We start from the raw sequence: 18,225 nt of genomic DNA, 5'->3' as shown, positions 1-18,225 counted from the left end.
AAGTTCCTCTGAGTACATGCCATGTGTTCCTTGTGTGTAGTGGGCTGTGTGATTGATGCAGTGTACTCTAAGCAGCAGAATAGTCTGGTATTCATGTCAGGAACCAGCTGAGATGGTGTTTGTGAATGGCCAAGCAGATGCAAACAATTGAGAGGCAGCACAGCTATTCCAAAACAAGCACCCTCACAGACACCAGCCACATCACACAATGTTCGTCTGTCTGTAAGGACCCATGATCACACAAATGACCAAAGTGCTTGAAGTGTTATATGATGTAGTTGGTGCCTGTGAGAGTACCTGTTTTGGTACAGTCGTGCTGCCTCTTGATCATTTCCATCTGCTTGGCCCTAGACAAGTACCACATCGGCTTATTGCCAATATGAATACTGGACCATTCTGCTGCTTACAGTATGCTGTGTCAATCACACAGTCTGCAACACACAAGGAACACATGGTACATGGTCAGAGGAACTTACATTTGCCAGCGCCATCTGTCATAGTAATGGAGCATTTCCGGACACATATTCATAGGACCTTTTTCCTCCATTTGCAGTCAGGAATCCATCCCTGCAGTTTATCAGTTTTATTTACGTTTACCCTGTATAATATTAAAGAGTATTCAAAACAGCACAGTATTTATGTGAATTATAATAGAAAAGAATATTTCATGTCAATATTAACCCAAGTTCACCACAGGAAAAAAAACACTTTTTCGCCTTTTTTCACACAAGATCTCCAGTTGCTTTCTAGTTCACCTTTATGTCTCCCCCATATATTAATATTTTCATTTTCATTTCAGCCTCATGTTACACTTTCCACCTTCTAATACCATGTCACCCTCACAACATCCCCACAACGACCCCATTAAGTTTTATTTACATTCACTCCGCAAACATGCCTTCGCCCTAGCCAGATTACGCTCCCATATTTTATTTTCTCAGGCTTGTCTGACATTTGGCATTACCCCCAAAGGCCTCACACTTAAAGTTCCCATCTCTGGCTGTAACCCTTCTTTCCATCAGTCCCTATAGCAGTTCCAAACTGAACGATCCATTGCCCTCACCCACCTAATCCTTCACCTACACATCAACTCAGCCAATGAACACACGCGCCAACTCCTATCCTTAATAAAAGTCATCAATCTTTCCTCTCCCACATCCACACTGGCTGTTCAGAGCATCCTCTTACAGGCCAACTGCAAATTAGAACAGCACGCCACCCTCCACCTCAAAAAACTATCCAATATCCTGGTTTCCCACCTCCGGAAAGGCAACTCAATCACCCTTCACAACCTTTCCAGCAAACCTCAACCTCCTCTCATTGCACACAGACCCAGTCTCTCCCATCCACTCAATCTCCCACGTCCAGCTCCACTCCCCCCAAAACCTCAAAATTCCAATCAACACAATCTGGAACCACAACACCCTAATTCAGTAGTTAACCTTTCCTCCAAACCTCTCTCCCAATCCGAAACCTCTGTCCTCTCCAAAGGCCTCACCTTTAGTCCCACTCCCAGATTCAACCAAACAGCCCTTGTCAAAGATTTACTGTCCTACACCCGTACTCTCTGCTGGAAGTATCACTTTGCCATTAAGAAAAATGATCCTAATCCTACTCCTAATGATCCAACTCCCCAAGACACTATCGAAATTGAATCCTGCCTGGAACAGTTCCGTCATCCGTCACAGCGGGACCCACCTCCTCTTCCTCAAAATCACCCTCTCCACACCTTCCAGGAATTTCTGACTTCCAGCCTTGCCTCTCAATCCTTCTTAAAAAACCTTAATCCTACTCCCAACATCACCACTTCTGAAGCCCAGGCTATCCGTGATCTGAAGGCTGACCGATCCATCGTCACTCTTCCGGCGGACAAGGGTTCCATGACCGTTGTACTTGATCGTTGGTAGTATGTGGCTGAGGGACTGCGTCAGTTTTCAGACAACACTACATAAAATGTTTGCCAAGGTAATCCCATTCCTGATGTCCAGGCGGAGCTTCAAGGAATCCTCAGAACCTTAGGCCCCCTACAAAACCTTTCACCTCACTTCATCAACCTCCTGACCCCACCAACACCCCGCACCCCTACCTTCTACCTTCTTCCTAAAATTCACAAACCCAATCATCCCGGCCACCCCATTGTAGCTGGTTACCAAGCCCCCATATAACGTATCTCTGCCTACGTAGATCAACACCTTCAACCCATTACATGCTGTCTCCCATCCTTCGTCAAAGACACCAACCACTTTCTCGAACGCCTGGAATCCTTACCCAGTCTGTTACCCCGAGCAACCATCCTGGTAAACATTGATGCCACTTCCTTATACACAAATATTCCGCACGTCCAGGGCCTCGCTGCGATGGAGCACTTCCTTTCACGCCGATCACCTGCCATCCTACCTAAAACCTCTTTCCTCATTACCTTAGCCAGCTTCATCCTGACCCACAACTTCTTCACTTTTGAAGGCCAGACATACCAACAATTAAAGGGAACAGCCATGGGTTACAGGATGGCCCCCTCGTACGCCAACCTATTCATGGGTCGCTTAGAGGAAGCCTTCTTGGTTACCCAGGCCTGCCAACCCAAAGTTTGGTACAGATTTATTGATGACATCTTCATGATCTGGACTCACAGTGAAGAAGAACTCCAGAATTTCCTCTCCGACCTCAACTCCTTTGGTTCCATCAGATTCACCTGATCCTATTCCAAATCCCATGCCACTTCCCTTGATGTTGACCTCCACCTGTCCAATGGCCAGCTTCACACGTCCGTCCACATCAAACCCACCAACAAGCAACAGTACCTCCATTATGACAGCTACCACCCATTCCACATCAAACGGTCCCTTCCCTACAGCCTAGGTCTTTGTGGAAAATGAATCTGCTCCAGTCCGGAATTCCTGAACCATTACACCAACAACATGACAACAGCTTTCGCATCCCGCAACTACCCTCCCGACCTGGTACAGAAGCAAATAACCAGAGCCACTTCCTCATCTCATCAAACCCAGAACCTCCCACAGAAGAACCCCAAAAGTGCCCCACTTGTGACAGGATACTTTCCGGGACTGGATCAGACTCTGAACGTGGCTCTCCAGCAGGGATACGACTTCCTCAAATCCTGCCCTGAAATGAGATCCATCCTTCATGAAATCCTCCCCACTCCACCAAGAGTGTCTTTCCGCCGTCCACCTAACCTTCGTAACCCGTTAGTTCATCCCTATGAAATCCCCAAACCACCTTCCCTACCCTCTGGCTCCTACCGTTGTAACCGCCCCCGGTGTAAAACCTGTCCCATGCACCCTCCCACCACCACCTACTCCAGTCCTGTAACCCGGAAGGTGTACACGATCAAAGGCAGAGCCATGTGTGAAAGCACCCACATGATTTACCAACTGACCTGCCTACACTGTGAAGCTTTCTATGTGGGAATGACCAGCAACAAACTGTCCATTCGCATGAATGGACACAGGCAGACAGTGTTTGTTGGTAATGAGGATCACCCTGTGGCTAAACATGCCTTGGTGCACGGCCAGCACATCTTGGCACAGTGTTACACCGTCCAGGTTATCTGGATACTTCCCACTAACACCAACCTGTCAGAACTCCGGAGATGGGAACTTGCCCTTCAGTATATCCTCTCTTCTCGTTATCCGCCAGGCCTCAATCTCCGCTAATTTCAATTTGCCTGTCTTTCAACAACATCTTTGCCTCTGTACTTCCGCCTTTACAAATGTCTGCTTGTGCCTGTGTATGTGCGGATGGATATGTGTGTGTGTGCGAGTGTATACCTGTCCTTTTTTCCCCCTAAGGTAAGTCTTTCCGCTCCTGGGATTGGAATGACTCCTTCACCTCTCCCTTAAAACCCACATCCTTTCATCTTCCCCTCTCCTTCCCTCTTTCCTGACGAAGCAACCATTGGTTGCGAAAGCTTGAATTTTATGTGTATGTTTGTGTGTCTATCGACCTGCCAGCACTTTCATTTGGTAAGTCACATCATCTTTGTTTTTAGATATATTTCACTAACAGGTAGAGTAGAAAATAACTTCCCAAATTCTAAGCAGAGTACATTGTGAATTGCTTATATCTGGCAGGTGAAATCTGTGTGCTAGGCTGAGTTATTGCTTTACACAGAAAGAGAGTTTTCAAGTATGCCATCTGAGCACATAGCAGTCTGATTCCACTTTAGAAGCAAATGGGAGGAACTCATGACCTGTTAAACTTTGAGATCATCCATGAGCTGCCCTTGGATGGTATAAATGGCATAAAAAGCAGGGATCCCTCCCCATTTCCGTAAAAAATCTAACATGTTTTTAGAAGAGCTAGTTTTTCATGCATCTCAAAGTTTATGATGCTACATCTCTTGAACTATGTGGCATACAATGATACAGTTTTACAGATACATTCAGTGGGATACATGTGCACTGACTGAAAAATGAGTTGTGAACAGTGTCACTAATAGTAAGTAGTAAAGAAGTAACTTCCTCAAGACATGTCCACAGTTGATGACTTTACTGACTAATAGTGTTAAACCTTTAATGTACGATTATACCTCCTAATGAGCAGCTTATGACAGGAATTTAAATTTGGTGGATAATTAAATGAAATACTGAAAAACAAATTTTTGTTGCACTTGGAAGCCACTGGATAGGCAACCCACAATAGAGACAAGTTGATTGTATCCATTTTATAACATAAATGTGTACAATAATGCATATTACGAACTATGTAAAAAATGTGCTTACATTGCAGAAATACATAGAATAGCCTATGTGCCAAAATCTCAGTTCTCTATTGAAAATAAAGTACTACAGTGAACAGCAGAAAGATGATGTCTTCCAAAAAAATATTTCAACTGCAGATCCCAAGCATCAAGAATTCAAAATATTATACATTCTTCAATGTATTGAACAGACAGTACACACCACAGTTCTTCTACTTAAACCAAAAACAGGCCAATACATAGGAGTTTCTTGTATTTTCTAAACATGGATTACTTGAATGTTGGAGGCTAGAGGCAAAAATAGAAAAAAGTTCATCAGGCACTTCTGAATGTCTTGCCTGACCATTTCATGATACTAATCCATGCAACCATCCTTGATTATTCTGCAACATTCCCTCACAGCACATCGCTCTTAATCCTACCACTATACATGACACCATCGACAACAAATCTTTCTGTTTGCATAAAGTGAATGACACAATGTAGTTTGCAACTGGTGGGAGATGCAATGTTCATTTTCAGTTGCATTGTTCCTCAGTTACTTGGTGATACACACTCACAAATACAACACAGATCTTACTGATGCAAAGTGACCTTCAAAAGACTCCTTTCCCAACCATACAGGCACCATGGAGGCACAATCATCTGTCTATTTTTAACAGCCAATCATATGTTAACTGATGAAGAGGAGTAGTATATTCATATACGGACAGATCGCAAAAGTCAAATGCTAAACATACCCTATCACTTTTCTGGGAGCTCGGAATGCTACTACTGCTTTTTTGGATATGTCACATTTGTAATTATAAAGTGACCCTCAAAAAAATGTAAAAGCTTCTTTAGCACCTTCTCACTTTTCATACTTCATTTTTGGCTCTTTAATAATATGAAATCTCTTTCCTTACATTCTAGAGATTTTATCTTTTTTCAATGCCTCTTACGTATTTCCCCACCTTCTAAAAGATATTCATGGATCTCAGCTTCTAAATCATGCAATTCTTTAATATTTTCTAGCAGCCAATATACCCATTCAATCAAAGGTTCTCACTCTGTCTTTAACCTGTGGCCTTTAAGGATAAGAATTTGCTGGCAGAATGTTGTGCTTTGTTCAATATGACTTTAGTGTCTGGTACTAACTCCACCAATTTGGTATGTCTGTTTCAACAGTAAGTATTATAAATTTCAAATCTGTACTAATTCTTTCATCATCCTTTTGGAAGGTTTGGCTTGCGGATGATATCTTGATATCAACACATGATTCTCCCTTCTCAAATAAAAAATAATCTCTAAACTTTTGTGCCAGAAACTTTGAACCATTTTGTGACAGGAGACATTTAGATTTGCATACATTTTTAAGATAACAACCTGAATGACTTGTATTATTATTTTAGAAATGGTATTCTTCAAATGACATTCTTCAAATGAGGGACATGAAAGGGAAGCAGTGGTTGGGAAGGGAGTAAGACAGGGTTGTAGCCTCTCCCCGATGTTATTCAATCTGTATATTGAGCAAGCAGTAAAGGAAACAAAAGAAAAATTCGGAGTAGGTATTAAAATCCATGGAGAAGAAATAAAAAGTTTGAGGTTCGCCGATGACATTGTAATTCTGTCAGAGACAGCAAAGGACTTGGAAGAGCAGTTGAATGGAATGGACAGTGTCTTGAAAGGAGGATATAAGATGAACATCAACAAAAGCAAAACGAGGATAATGGAATGTAATGGAATTAAGTCAGGTGATGCTGCGGGAATAAGATTAGGAAATGAGACACTTAAAGTAGTAAAGGAGTTTTGCTATTTGGGGAGCAAAATAACTGATGATGGTCGAAATAGAGAGGATATAAAATGTAGACTGGGAATGGCAAGGAAATCGTTTCTGAAGAAGAAAAATTTGTTAACATCGAGTATAGATTTAAGTGTCAGGAAGTCATTTCTGAAAGTATTTGTATGGAGTGCAGCCATGTATGGAAGTGGAACATGGACGATAAATAGTTTGGACAAGAAGAGAATAGAAGCTTTCGAAATGTGGTGCTACAGAAGAATGCTGAAGATTAGATGGGTAGATCACATAACTAAGGAGGAAGTACTGAATAGGATTGGGGAGAAGAGGAGTTTGTGGCACAACTTGACCAGAAGACAGGATCGGTTGGTAGGACATGTTCTGAAGCATCAAGGATCACCAATTTAGTACTGGAGGGCAGCGTGGAGGGTAAAAATCGTAGAGGGAGACCAAGAGATGAATACACTAAGCAGATTCAGAAGGATGTAGGTTGCAGTAGGTACTGGGAGATGAAGAAGCTTGCACAGGATAGAGTAGCATGGAGAGCTGCATCAAACCAGTCTCAGGACTGAGGACCACAACAACAACAACATTCTTCAAATGATACAGTCTGATTAATTTTGCCCATACTATAAGAACAAGTAAACAGGCCATACGTCCTAGACCTATAGACAGTGGACATTACATGACTACTACCACTAAATCATACAAACCTCTCAGAGTAATAACAGGATACAGTGTAATGACTGGATGTTTGTGTTGTCCTCATCATTTGATCATCATTCATGAAAGTGGCGAGATTGGACTGAGCAAATGTTGGGAATTTGTACGGGCACTGATAACTGCACAGCTGAGTGACCCACAAACCGAATATCACCATCATCATCATCTTAGTGGTGTCTTAGTCAGGGAGAAGAAATGCATATGTTGGGAAGATAAAAAGGAAGGGCAGGCCGGTCAGATGTCCCTCCATAAACTATCTATAACATTGCCAACAAGTATCATAAGATTGTGAGTTGAATGATTCTACTATCAACTTCTTCTGAGTCCCTTCACTCCGATATCTACCTCATAAGGAATTCTCAAAGTCAGTGTAAAAATCAAATTCTTTCACACCCCATTGAAGAACATCAGTTTCAAACTGACTTATTATGACTCTTACACTTTTCTGCTCACTCCAATGGAAAAGGAAAGTGTCATTAAATGCCTTTAAGAATATGATGATCTGTTCTTGTCTCATTGGTTTAAATAAAGGAAACCGATTATTTAAAGTTGTACTCATTACAGAGGTTAATTACACCCACCAATTGTTATTATAACTATTGTTTGTGATTCTCTCTTTCAATACTTTCTTGCCTTCTCCTGCCACTAATACAGGCTGTATAATCTAGAAGGGACAGCGCTAGCCTCTGGTATTGGGGATCCAGGGTTCCATCTCAGGTAGGAGGAAGGACTTTTCCTTGTTGCAGTCCCTCCAGGACAGTTCCAGGTCCACTCAGCCAGTTGTCAAAATGAGTACCACGGTAAAGGGTGGCCAGGTTGAGGGACACGTCACTCCTGCACCTCCTAGTGCTGTCATGGGTAGGAGGGCTGCACTCATCGGCAATCAAGCTGACAGTCCAATCACAGGCTTGTGCCACAGTCCCTGATAAAGATGACGGAGGAAATAATTGAAAGCTTGGGATTTTCTCTGAATTTGATGTGTCACATTAACCGAGAACTTTTTATCTAGTCACTGAGAAGTCTGTGAAAGATGAAGGTGCTAAGTGGCCGTCCGTGCATGTGCAGTTTCATCAGATGGCTGTTTGAACAGTCTCAACATTCAGTTGATGCATGCCGCACAAAGTGATTGCACAATGAGCTACAGATCATTGCACCTTACTAAGGCATGATCACAAAGCAGGTGAAAGGAAAAAGGTCCAGCATACTGGACATCAATATTCTGCATCATCTTTGAGATAAATAATGATTTTCCAGTACCCACATGATCACCCGATATCATAGAGGGGTGTGAAGATGGTGTAATGTAACACGGAAATCAACTGAAAATTAAAAAAGGTCCCATAAATACAGATGAAGATGTTATTCCTACAACATAAAGACTGTTGCATCTGGTATTACACCTGAAGTTTCCCACTAAATGATTATTCTTTAATCATTATCCAGCTTTTGTACTAAAATCCATTATTATCATCATTTTGTGAAATCTATTGTAATTTATCCATTTTTTAATAGATTTAAATAATTTCCATGGAAAATATTTTATTTTTAAAACAAGAATTGCTATTTTGTCATATAAAGAAATGGTTAGAGACCATAGCTGTTCTATGAAATAAATTGTTGATGGTGTACAGCAACCAGCCACAAATTGGTTTTAGGTTACTTTATCAAAAAGTATCATCACTGATCGAAAATTTTTCACAATTCATCACCAGACAGTTTTCTCGATGCTTTCATTAAAACAAATTATACGTTGGTTTCCTGTGAGCTGCCCAAGGGTAAACAGTAATTCACAATTACAAATGTGTAACCAAAATTGTTGCACTACAGTTTTGTGTTGGAATGCAAATTACGAAGAATGTCCATCTGGTACATTTGCTTTTGCAGTTTTTTTGCACTGAAATCATTGAGAATGTATTCTGTTGCAAGAAAACTGAAAAAACAAATGAGTCAGATGGACGTTTCACATAAGCTGCATTTAAACACAAAGCTGTAATGCATCATTTTGATTGCAGATTTGTAATTGTGACCTATTGTTTCTCCTGGGGCAACTCATACGAAACAACGTATAATTTGTTTTGATGAAAGCATGGAAAAAACCATCTGATGATGAATTGTAAAAAATTTGAGAGCAGTAATGGTACTTTTTAAATTAAGTAACCTAAAAACAATTAGTGGCTGGTTGCTGTAAACCATCAACAGTTTAAGATTTGCTATTCCAAAAGTGATTCTTTTAATACTGATCATTCAAAGGGAAGATAAAACATCAGCGTCATCCATATACGTGTTCAATATTATGCCTCGAGATCACAATGAATAAACCTAATATACGGAAGAATTATTATGAAATGCAGTAAATGATTTTCAATTTACAATTTAATTGTGACAACAACTTTGAAGACTAGCACATCTGCATCACTTTAACAGTATCAGTTTCTTAATCCAAAGGAAGTAGTGCACAACAGTGATGTTATTCATTAAATAGTGATACACTATTTCTGTAATGATGCACTTATTTATTTCATTAATTTACACCACATTTGTAAATAGCAACATAAAATAGTTAAAAGTAAAGAGATATCTGATGCCAGCTACAGGTTGTAAATGACATACTCTGATACAATGACCAAAAACTATCAATTGTTGGTTCACTGAAATTATGAACACGAATCTCTGACTCACTCCGTTGTATGGCACTTTGTGCTTGGGCATTAGGCAGCTGCAGTGGGATGGAGTGAGTAACAAACAACCATTGCACACAGTATTTAACATTCAGAAGATCATAGCTGTGTACTATCAGAATTATGGTCCAAATTTTTGTGCTGGGGATGATATCTTGTTTGTGCTTTTTTCTCTTTAAAATATGAGACCAGATTGGTGATAACCCATTAAATTTGGGGCATGTAGACGTGCAAATAAAATTTCTTCCACTGGTATATCGGCTGTGCATCGTCCAGCCATCCTCAGAGTAAATTGCAAGATTGATGAAAAGGTGCCAAGCGTGGCCTTATATACTCCACCGCGGCGGTACATGCCTGCGAGTTACAGATGCTGGCCAGCAGCAAAGAAATATGCTTACACACTCGCCACCTGAGGCAAAGGCGTTCAGACATTCAATTTGCTTATCGATGTATGTTCAATGGTGTTGACACCATGACGACTTCTCTGCAGTTTAATTATCCCAAGAGCTGGATTCCCTGCTTTGTCCAAATTAAAACCATTATCTCTACTTTTAAATTATTAGCTAATCTAATCTCTATAGCTTCCTTGAAGACAGAATTCCCAAAGGAAGAGGTGGATGTTAGAATCTTCACATTACTGTAGTTCACAGAATGCTTTGTATCAATACAATGTTTGGCCACATTTGACTTGTCTGGTTGTGGTAAGCATATGTATCTTCGATGTTCCACATATTTCTCATGAATGGTGCATGTTCTTTGACCTATGTATGACTTCTCGCAATTTCCACAAGAAATCTGATACACACCTGCCTTATGAAGCAATAAATCACCCTTTACAGAACCAAGTAAAGCTGCAATCTTCGTTGGACCTATCTTTGAGGAAAGAGCATCCACATAGGAAAAAAAATGCACTTGATCTGAAGGAATTACTATCTTCTTCCCCATCACATACCTGCATTGAATGCTCTATGAATTTGTTGTGGAGAAAATCCATTCACTTTAAAAATGCTCTTGAGGTATGTGAGCTCCTCTTGCAAATTATCTTTGTCAGATAAACAGTGCACCCTATGCACTAAGGCTTTAAGGACACCTATGATCTGTGAAGGGTGATGGCAGCTATTGGCATTTAGATGTAGATTTGTATGTGTAAGTTTACAATATATGGGATATCCTAAAGTGCTATCAAATTTACAGCAAATGACAGCATCCAAAAAGGGGTGGCAGCCATCTTTTTCTATTTCAATAATAAATTTGGCAATAGCATGGATAGAATTTAAATGCTCAAGAAATCAATGCAATTCATCCATCCCATGCGGCCATACTACAAATCTGTTGTCCAGTACCTCCAGAAGACCACTGATTTAAAACTTGCTCAGACCATTGTCTTATCCTCAAAGTCTTCCATGAATAAATTAGCTACCGGAGGAGAGAGGGAGCTCCCATAGCATCTCCGTCAACCTGCTCATAAAATTCACCATTAAAGTGAAAATATGATGACAAAAGCACATGTTCACATGAGGCTGTGATGTTCTTATCAAAATGTTGCCCAATAAGAGGTAATGAGTCCTTTAAAGAGGATTTATTACATTTATTTCTTGAGCATTTGAATTCTATCAGTGCTAGCATCAAATTTATGATGGAAATAGGAAAAGATGGCTGTCTCCCCTTTTTGGATGTTGCCATTCACCATAAATTTGATGGCACATTAGGACATCCGATATATTGTAAACAACACATAAATTTATTGCTTCATCAGGCAGGTGTGTATCAGATTCCTTGCGTAAATTGTGAGAAGTCATACATAGGTCAAACAACACACACTGTTCATGAGAGATGTGTGGAACATCGAAGATACACACCCTTATCACAGCCAGACAAGTCAGCTGTGGCCAAACATTGTATTATTACAGGGAATTCCATGAACTACGGTGATGTGAAGATTCTAACATCCACCTCTTCCTTTTGGGATTCTGTCTTCTAGGAAGCTATAGAGATTAGATCAGCTAATAATTTAGTAAATAGAGATAATGGTTTTAATTTGGACAAAGCATGGAATCTGGCTCTTGGGACAATCAAACTGCAGAGATGTCATCATGGTGCCATCATCACCGAACATACATCAATAAGCTAATTGAATGTCTGTACACCTCCACCACAGGTGAGTGTGTAAGCGTCTTTCTTTGCTGCTGACCAGTGTCTATAACTCATAGGCATGTACTGCCACAGTGGAGCAAATAAGGCCATGCTTGGCACCTCGTCGTCAGTCTTGCAACTTACTCTGAAGATGGCCGGATGATACGTGGCTGATATATCAGTGCAAGAAATTTTATTTGTGCAGCTGTATGCCTGAAATTTAATGGATTATACATTATGCTGTGAAAAGTTGAAAATGCACTGGTTGGTGGTTTCCTTGTGCATTCAACATACAGTTCTGAAATCTGGCACGGAATTTCAGCAAAGATTTCATTCAAGTTACTGAAACAGGTGAGTCTTTGTTGCTCTTGGGTCTCCACTAAACGTGATCCCTCAAGAGATTTGTATAGAACAATATCATTTAAGTTGTCGTGTTGTTTCAAAATCCATTAGTTTTCTCCTGATTTACAACTGATTGACTTCCAAGCATCAAGCACCTGTAATCATTATCTTTCTCATTCACCTCAATGAAAAAACGTTAAAAATCTTATAGAGTCTATGTCATTTCTAAACTGGATTTCTGTACCCTTGATTTAAGCCACTGGTAAACACATCCTGTTCCGTTACAAAAACAGTAACATATGCTTTAAATTTTATTGATGAATCTGTTTATAACGAAAAAGACTGGCATATTTGTGAGAAATAGATCAGATAAGATTCAATGTTAAATTACTATTTCTCACCTTATTTTGTGTAGTCTATAATTAGTCTTAAATTGACTGAACAATTAGAACAAGCATTCACTTGTTGCACACAGTGTAAAATGTAATTTATGGTTCAAAAACTGAATACTCACGGTATGGATTGAAGCAACCCAGAACTTCTGTCCTCAGTGCAATGATATGGTGGTATTCCTGAGGCACTATACGTAGGAAGCGTGTCCTTATGGGATGAACAAACATGTTCTTGTGTGGAGTGTCAGAATCAAAGTTTGCTGGGAAAATCTTTAAGAAAAAGAGGAAAGTGAATGTTTTATCAAAAAGTGGTAACATATGATATTAAAATACATTATTACATCTTCCATGTTTCCACTTTTTGTTGTACTGTGTAATTACAATGTGAAAAAGTAGTACAAGAATTGATGTCTCTCTCCTATCTCTCTCTCTCTCTCTCTAAGACAATCAATGAAAATCTTTTAGTACAAATCTATTATATCTAAAGTGTACTAAGATATCCAAATGTACATTTAACAGTGGTGTTATGAAATACAAGTTGTTGTCAAGCTATCAATAATTCTAGGCAGGCACAGAACAACTAAGAAGCTCTCAAAATTAAGCTGGAAGCTTTTATCATCAATCATGCTGTGAGAAAACAAATCAGATTTTCAGTATAATGAAATAGCTTATATTTTAACTAACATCAATCAAAATAATTACTTTTCTCATACAAATTTTTGTTATTTTCAAAAACAATGAAAATAAATTAACTGTGGCACTAAACAATGTAAAATATCATATTCATATAAAAGCAAAAACACTCACACAGACATGACCATTTGTAAAGTAGATCGAACTACAGGTGCTTCACAGGGGATGTTGAAGCCATTAATTTGTTGAATTCATCCAACATTATTCACTTATGTTGTATATTAAAATTCCTTCTTAGTTACACAATTATTTTTTGATTGGAAACCCATTTTCAAAATGTTAATGTTCATGGAGCATAGCCAGTGTACAACTATTTCCTGCCATAAGTGTACTGACTGTGAACCACCATGAACAGCTGCATTTCTACTATAATTTGTAAATCATCACAAAAAGCAGAACTCATGTGAGTTCACTGCCATTTCATGAGGTTGGCAACTTCCTCTGGATGTAGACTTGAAATGCCTGCGTAAGCTGAAACTACTAGCATAACAAAGAAGCGCTATTAACAAACATTCCATCCTAATTGCAAAATGTTGCCTTTATTCATGAAAGCAACAGTTTTTATTGAAAGGTTATATGGTTGGATAGTACAAGTCCATACACTTCACAAGAAACTGAATTAGATGCCTACCTAATAGTGTATAGCATTTCATTACACCCTGACACAATTCACGGCAGGGATTGTTGAAAACCAAAAGAGTTGCGCAGCCATCCTGATCCATCACTATCAAACCACTGTCCAGAAAATTAACAAGATTGGTCATAAAAAGGGTACATGACAGAAACATCTTACTGATGGTATCTCAGGTGAGATCAATAGGAACAATAGCAGGTGACTTAGGAGCTACATAAGCACTGTCATGATCATGGAGTTTTTGTAAAACCATTCCGAGCAAATACTGAGTTGGGTCAATGCATTACTGATGGTACAGACTGCCTGTGGGGTGCTGTAGGCAAAAGGGGTACACATGATCAGATGGTAGGTTTTTACATCACTTGTGATGAGAGACACTGACAGACGTGTATGGGGCTCCATTTCAATCCATGTCAATGCAACTGGCTTGTATCATCAAATAACATAACTTATCACTCCATTTGACCTTTTTGTGTGCTTATAACACCCACTAGCAGTCCCACAATGGAAGTGTTTCTTTGGAAATGCCAGTCTCCCTACTGCATATGGTATTCATGTAACTCTTTGATATAGTGAACAATGAAAAGTCCCTTGTCTACATGACTTGAAAGATAGCACGTCTCATGCCACCATGGTACCAGTTATTAGTTCAATTCACATATGGAGCACAAGAAGAACCTGTTTAAAAGCCTCTGCACAGGCTGTAAATAATCAAATCTTCTCATTGCAATGCCTACAGGAGTGAAACATAGTAGATTGTATTCCTACATTCACCATTTAAAGCTGATTCTTGAAACTTTGTATGTAAGCTTTCTCAGGATAGTTTGTATTGATCTTCAAATGTCTGCCAGTACAGTTCCTCTAGCATCTCCATGACACTCCCACACAGGACAAAGAAACTTGTGACTATTCATAATGCCCTCCTCTCTCTATGTTCTATACACCCCATTAGTCCCTATTCGTATGGGTGTCAAACAACTGAACAACATTTTAGAATGGGTAATACAAGTGTTTTCTAAGCAATTTCCTTTGTAGACAGATTGGATTTCCCTATTTCCCTAGTAATCTGCCAAATAATCTTGTAAATCAGCCAAAGCGATCATTCCATTTCATATCCCTATGAATTGTTATATGCAGGTATTTGTATAAGTTGACAGATTCGAACTGGGACTGATTGATATTGTTGTCACAAGATACCGCATGTTATTATTATCATTTTAGATGCAAAATTTTGCTTTTTTGAGCATTTAAAGCAAGTTGCTAATCTTTGCACTACTTTGAAATCTTATCAACATTTGACTGACATTCCAGTAACATGAACGTTGATTTATTCCTTTTGTCACTGTGACAGAAGTGTCCCCTCTCTAACTGAATAGCCACCTGTAGCTCAGTTGCTCATGAGTGTATATGCTGTGTAATAACTTGCAACAAATGAATGAAATACACAAGCAACAATTTTTTAAGTAACAGTTCCAATTCATTAGTCAGATAGAAGAACAAAATTACTATTTATCAGTTCAAGACGTAAAGTCTGTAAATGAGCCTGCAATCATTTTATGGCACTTATCTGTAAAGTCTGCCTTGGTCACAAAAACTGTACAATTTATAATTCTTGGTTTTGGCCACTGACATTTTCACATCTGTTACAAACAGAAAACTAGTGGTGTACTGCTGGTGGCCAGCATACAGCAGCTTGGTTAGTGATTGTGTGTCAGCCAACAATGCAACAATGAGGAGACTGGGCCTTCTCTTGCAAGCTCCACCACAGGAAAACAAAAACTTCTTACAGAGAAGCCACAAGGCAGCACCACTGAGATTCCATTCTGAATGTGCAATCAGCTTTCAAGATTTTAATTGATAGTCACTAACTTGTTAACGCACTTACACTTACGGTATTGTTTAATTGTTTGTCATGCTGAAAAGTTTTGATTTATAGATGTGATGTTACTTTTAAACTTTTGATTCTGACTCTTACACAATTATGTGTTATTTACTTTGCCAGGCCAGTAGCTTTCTATCATTAATCTTCACACGTTTTATGTGGATTTTTTTCCACATATTTGATGTTTATGAAGCTTCATTGTCAGATGCTCATTTTGCCATGTTAAGTAATTTTAAGTAATGATGATGCATATGTCATTTAACCATTGTATTTACAATACTGGTTACTTCTGTACCCTAGCAATAGTGCCCTCTACTGGCCTCAGTTATTTTTATATATGGTGGACATATTCAGGCCACCACCGGCACTTACTGACTAGATAAATAAATTTTGATACTTGCATCAGAATATTTTTGTAGTATTCATGGCTGGTATGCATTGCTGTTAATCATGTTAATATTTTTATTTTACTTATGTGTCACTGTAAGTAGTATAAGTTTATATGCCAACTAGCTGTATTGTGTTGTATTGTATTGTATATTTATTGGTCCTGTGAATCATACACTGTACAGGGGTACATAATGATATAGGACAAGTCAAACAATTTGCAATAAAGTTTAACAGAAAAACTATTGCATCTAGCAATATAACTCTAACAATGGGAATAACATCTCACAAATACACAAATAAATTTTACACGCACACATTTCATACTTTTGGCCTTGATTAAACAGACACACACATATATGTAATAGACCACATATAATACAGAGATAAATCTACATGTACACATTTCTTATTTTGGCCTTAATTGTATAAACTATTTAAGTTTTTCACATATTTACATTGTAGATAAAAATTCATCAACACTATAGTAGCAATTCTGTAGCAAGTAGTCACTCACTGCAGTTTTGAATTTATGCATGCTAGTTATTGCCTTAATTCTTTTAGGTAGTTTGTTATACAGTTTTTCCCTGCTTGCAAGGGTCCTTTTTGTTCTAGTGTTGTATGTGAAAACTGCATATGTAAATCTTGATTATTCCTTGTGTTGTATGAATGGATATTTTGGTTTTTTTGGAGCAATCTTGCTGTTTTCATCTACGATTTTCCTTATAAACATTATTGTTTCTAGGATATATAGGCATGGTAATGGAAGAATATGAAGCTTTTTAAATGAGGGTTTGCATGAAGATCGAGGTGCTGAGCCTTCCATTGCTCTTATAATTCTTTTTTGTGCAATAAAACAGCTTTTGCTGGGTGGTGAATTTCCCCAGCAAATTAAACCATATCTTAGTAGTGATAAAATTTGGTGCTATTTACAATTTCAAGTCCTTTACCTAACAGTTCTATGGTTGCAGTTGAAGGCTGTTTATTCTGCACTGTGTGTAGATGCATAGTGTTTGTTTTATGTGTGTTTATTATTAAGTTGTTCATTGCGAACCATTCTGATACATGTGAAGTGCTCTTTTTTATTTCATTTTGGAGCTCTTCTGGGGTATTTCGTTTGATAAGGATATTTGTATCATCTTCATATTTAATGTACTTATAGTTATGGCTGCATGGTTCCAGGTCATTTACAAACAGCAAGAACAAGATTGGTCCCAGTATGGAACCCTGCGGCACACCGTATTTAACACACTGTTTTTCTGATTGATAGGAAGTTAAATTTTTTCCTTCTTTGAGCAAGACTTCAAGTATTAGGTGTCTGTTTTGTAGATATGACTTTACCCACTCATAGGCTGGGCCTCTGTCACCAACATTTTCTAGCTTTCTAAGCAATAGACAATGGTTAATGATGGCAAATGCTTTTGAAAGATCTAGGAATATTGCTGCTATGTGTTCTTTTTTATCTAATGCATTTTTAAGCTTCATTTAAGAAATCGATAATAGCTGTCTCAGTGGATTTACATTTTCAGAAACCATGCTGTGCAGCTGAGAAAAGTTTATTTTTTTCAATGAAATCTACGAGTCTTTTATAAAAGATTTTTTCAATTATTTTGGAAAAAACAGATAGTAGAGAGACTGGCCTAATTTGTTATATCTGTTTTTTCACCCTTTTTGTACAATGACTTCACTTTAGCTATTTTTAACCTTTCTGGGAAGATTCCCTGAGAAAGTGAACTACTGCATAAGTCTACCATAGGCCTAACTACTAATGGTGCACATTTTTTAATGATATGGTCTGGTATGTTGTCAGTACCAGAGGAAAATTTTGATTATAGCTCCCCAATTGTTTTTAGCATTTCCTGTT

General features: G+C 38.7%; 1 protein-coding gene across 1 annotated transcript in view; it reads right to left on the bottom strand.

Moving 5' to 3' along the window:
- LOC126251888 (hemocytin) overlaps positions 1–18,225 on the bottom strand; it is a 541,167-nt gene that overhangs the window by 205,994 nt on the left and 316,948 nt on the right. The window contains exon 47 of the mRNA XM_049952591.1: positions 12,888–13,035. Within this exon, the coding sequence (XP_049808548.1) occupies positions 12,888–13,035 (148 nt within the window). The remainder of the gene's footprint in view (positions 1–12,887; positions 13,036–18,225) is intronic.

The sequence above is a fragment of the Schistocerca nitens genome, chromosome 4 (genome assembly GCF_023898315.1).
Source record: "Schistocerca nitens isolate TAMUIC-IGC-003100 chromosome 4, iqSchNite1.1, whole genome shotgun sequence".
Classification (NCBI taxonomy): domain Eukaryota; kingdom Metazoa; phylum Arthropoda; class Insecta; order Orthoptera; family Acrididae; genus Schistocerca; species Schistocerca nitens.
This window is presented reverse-complemented; position numbering and strand designations above follow the sequence as displayed.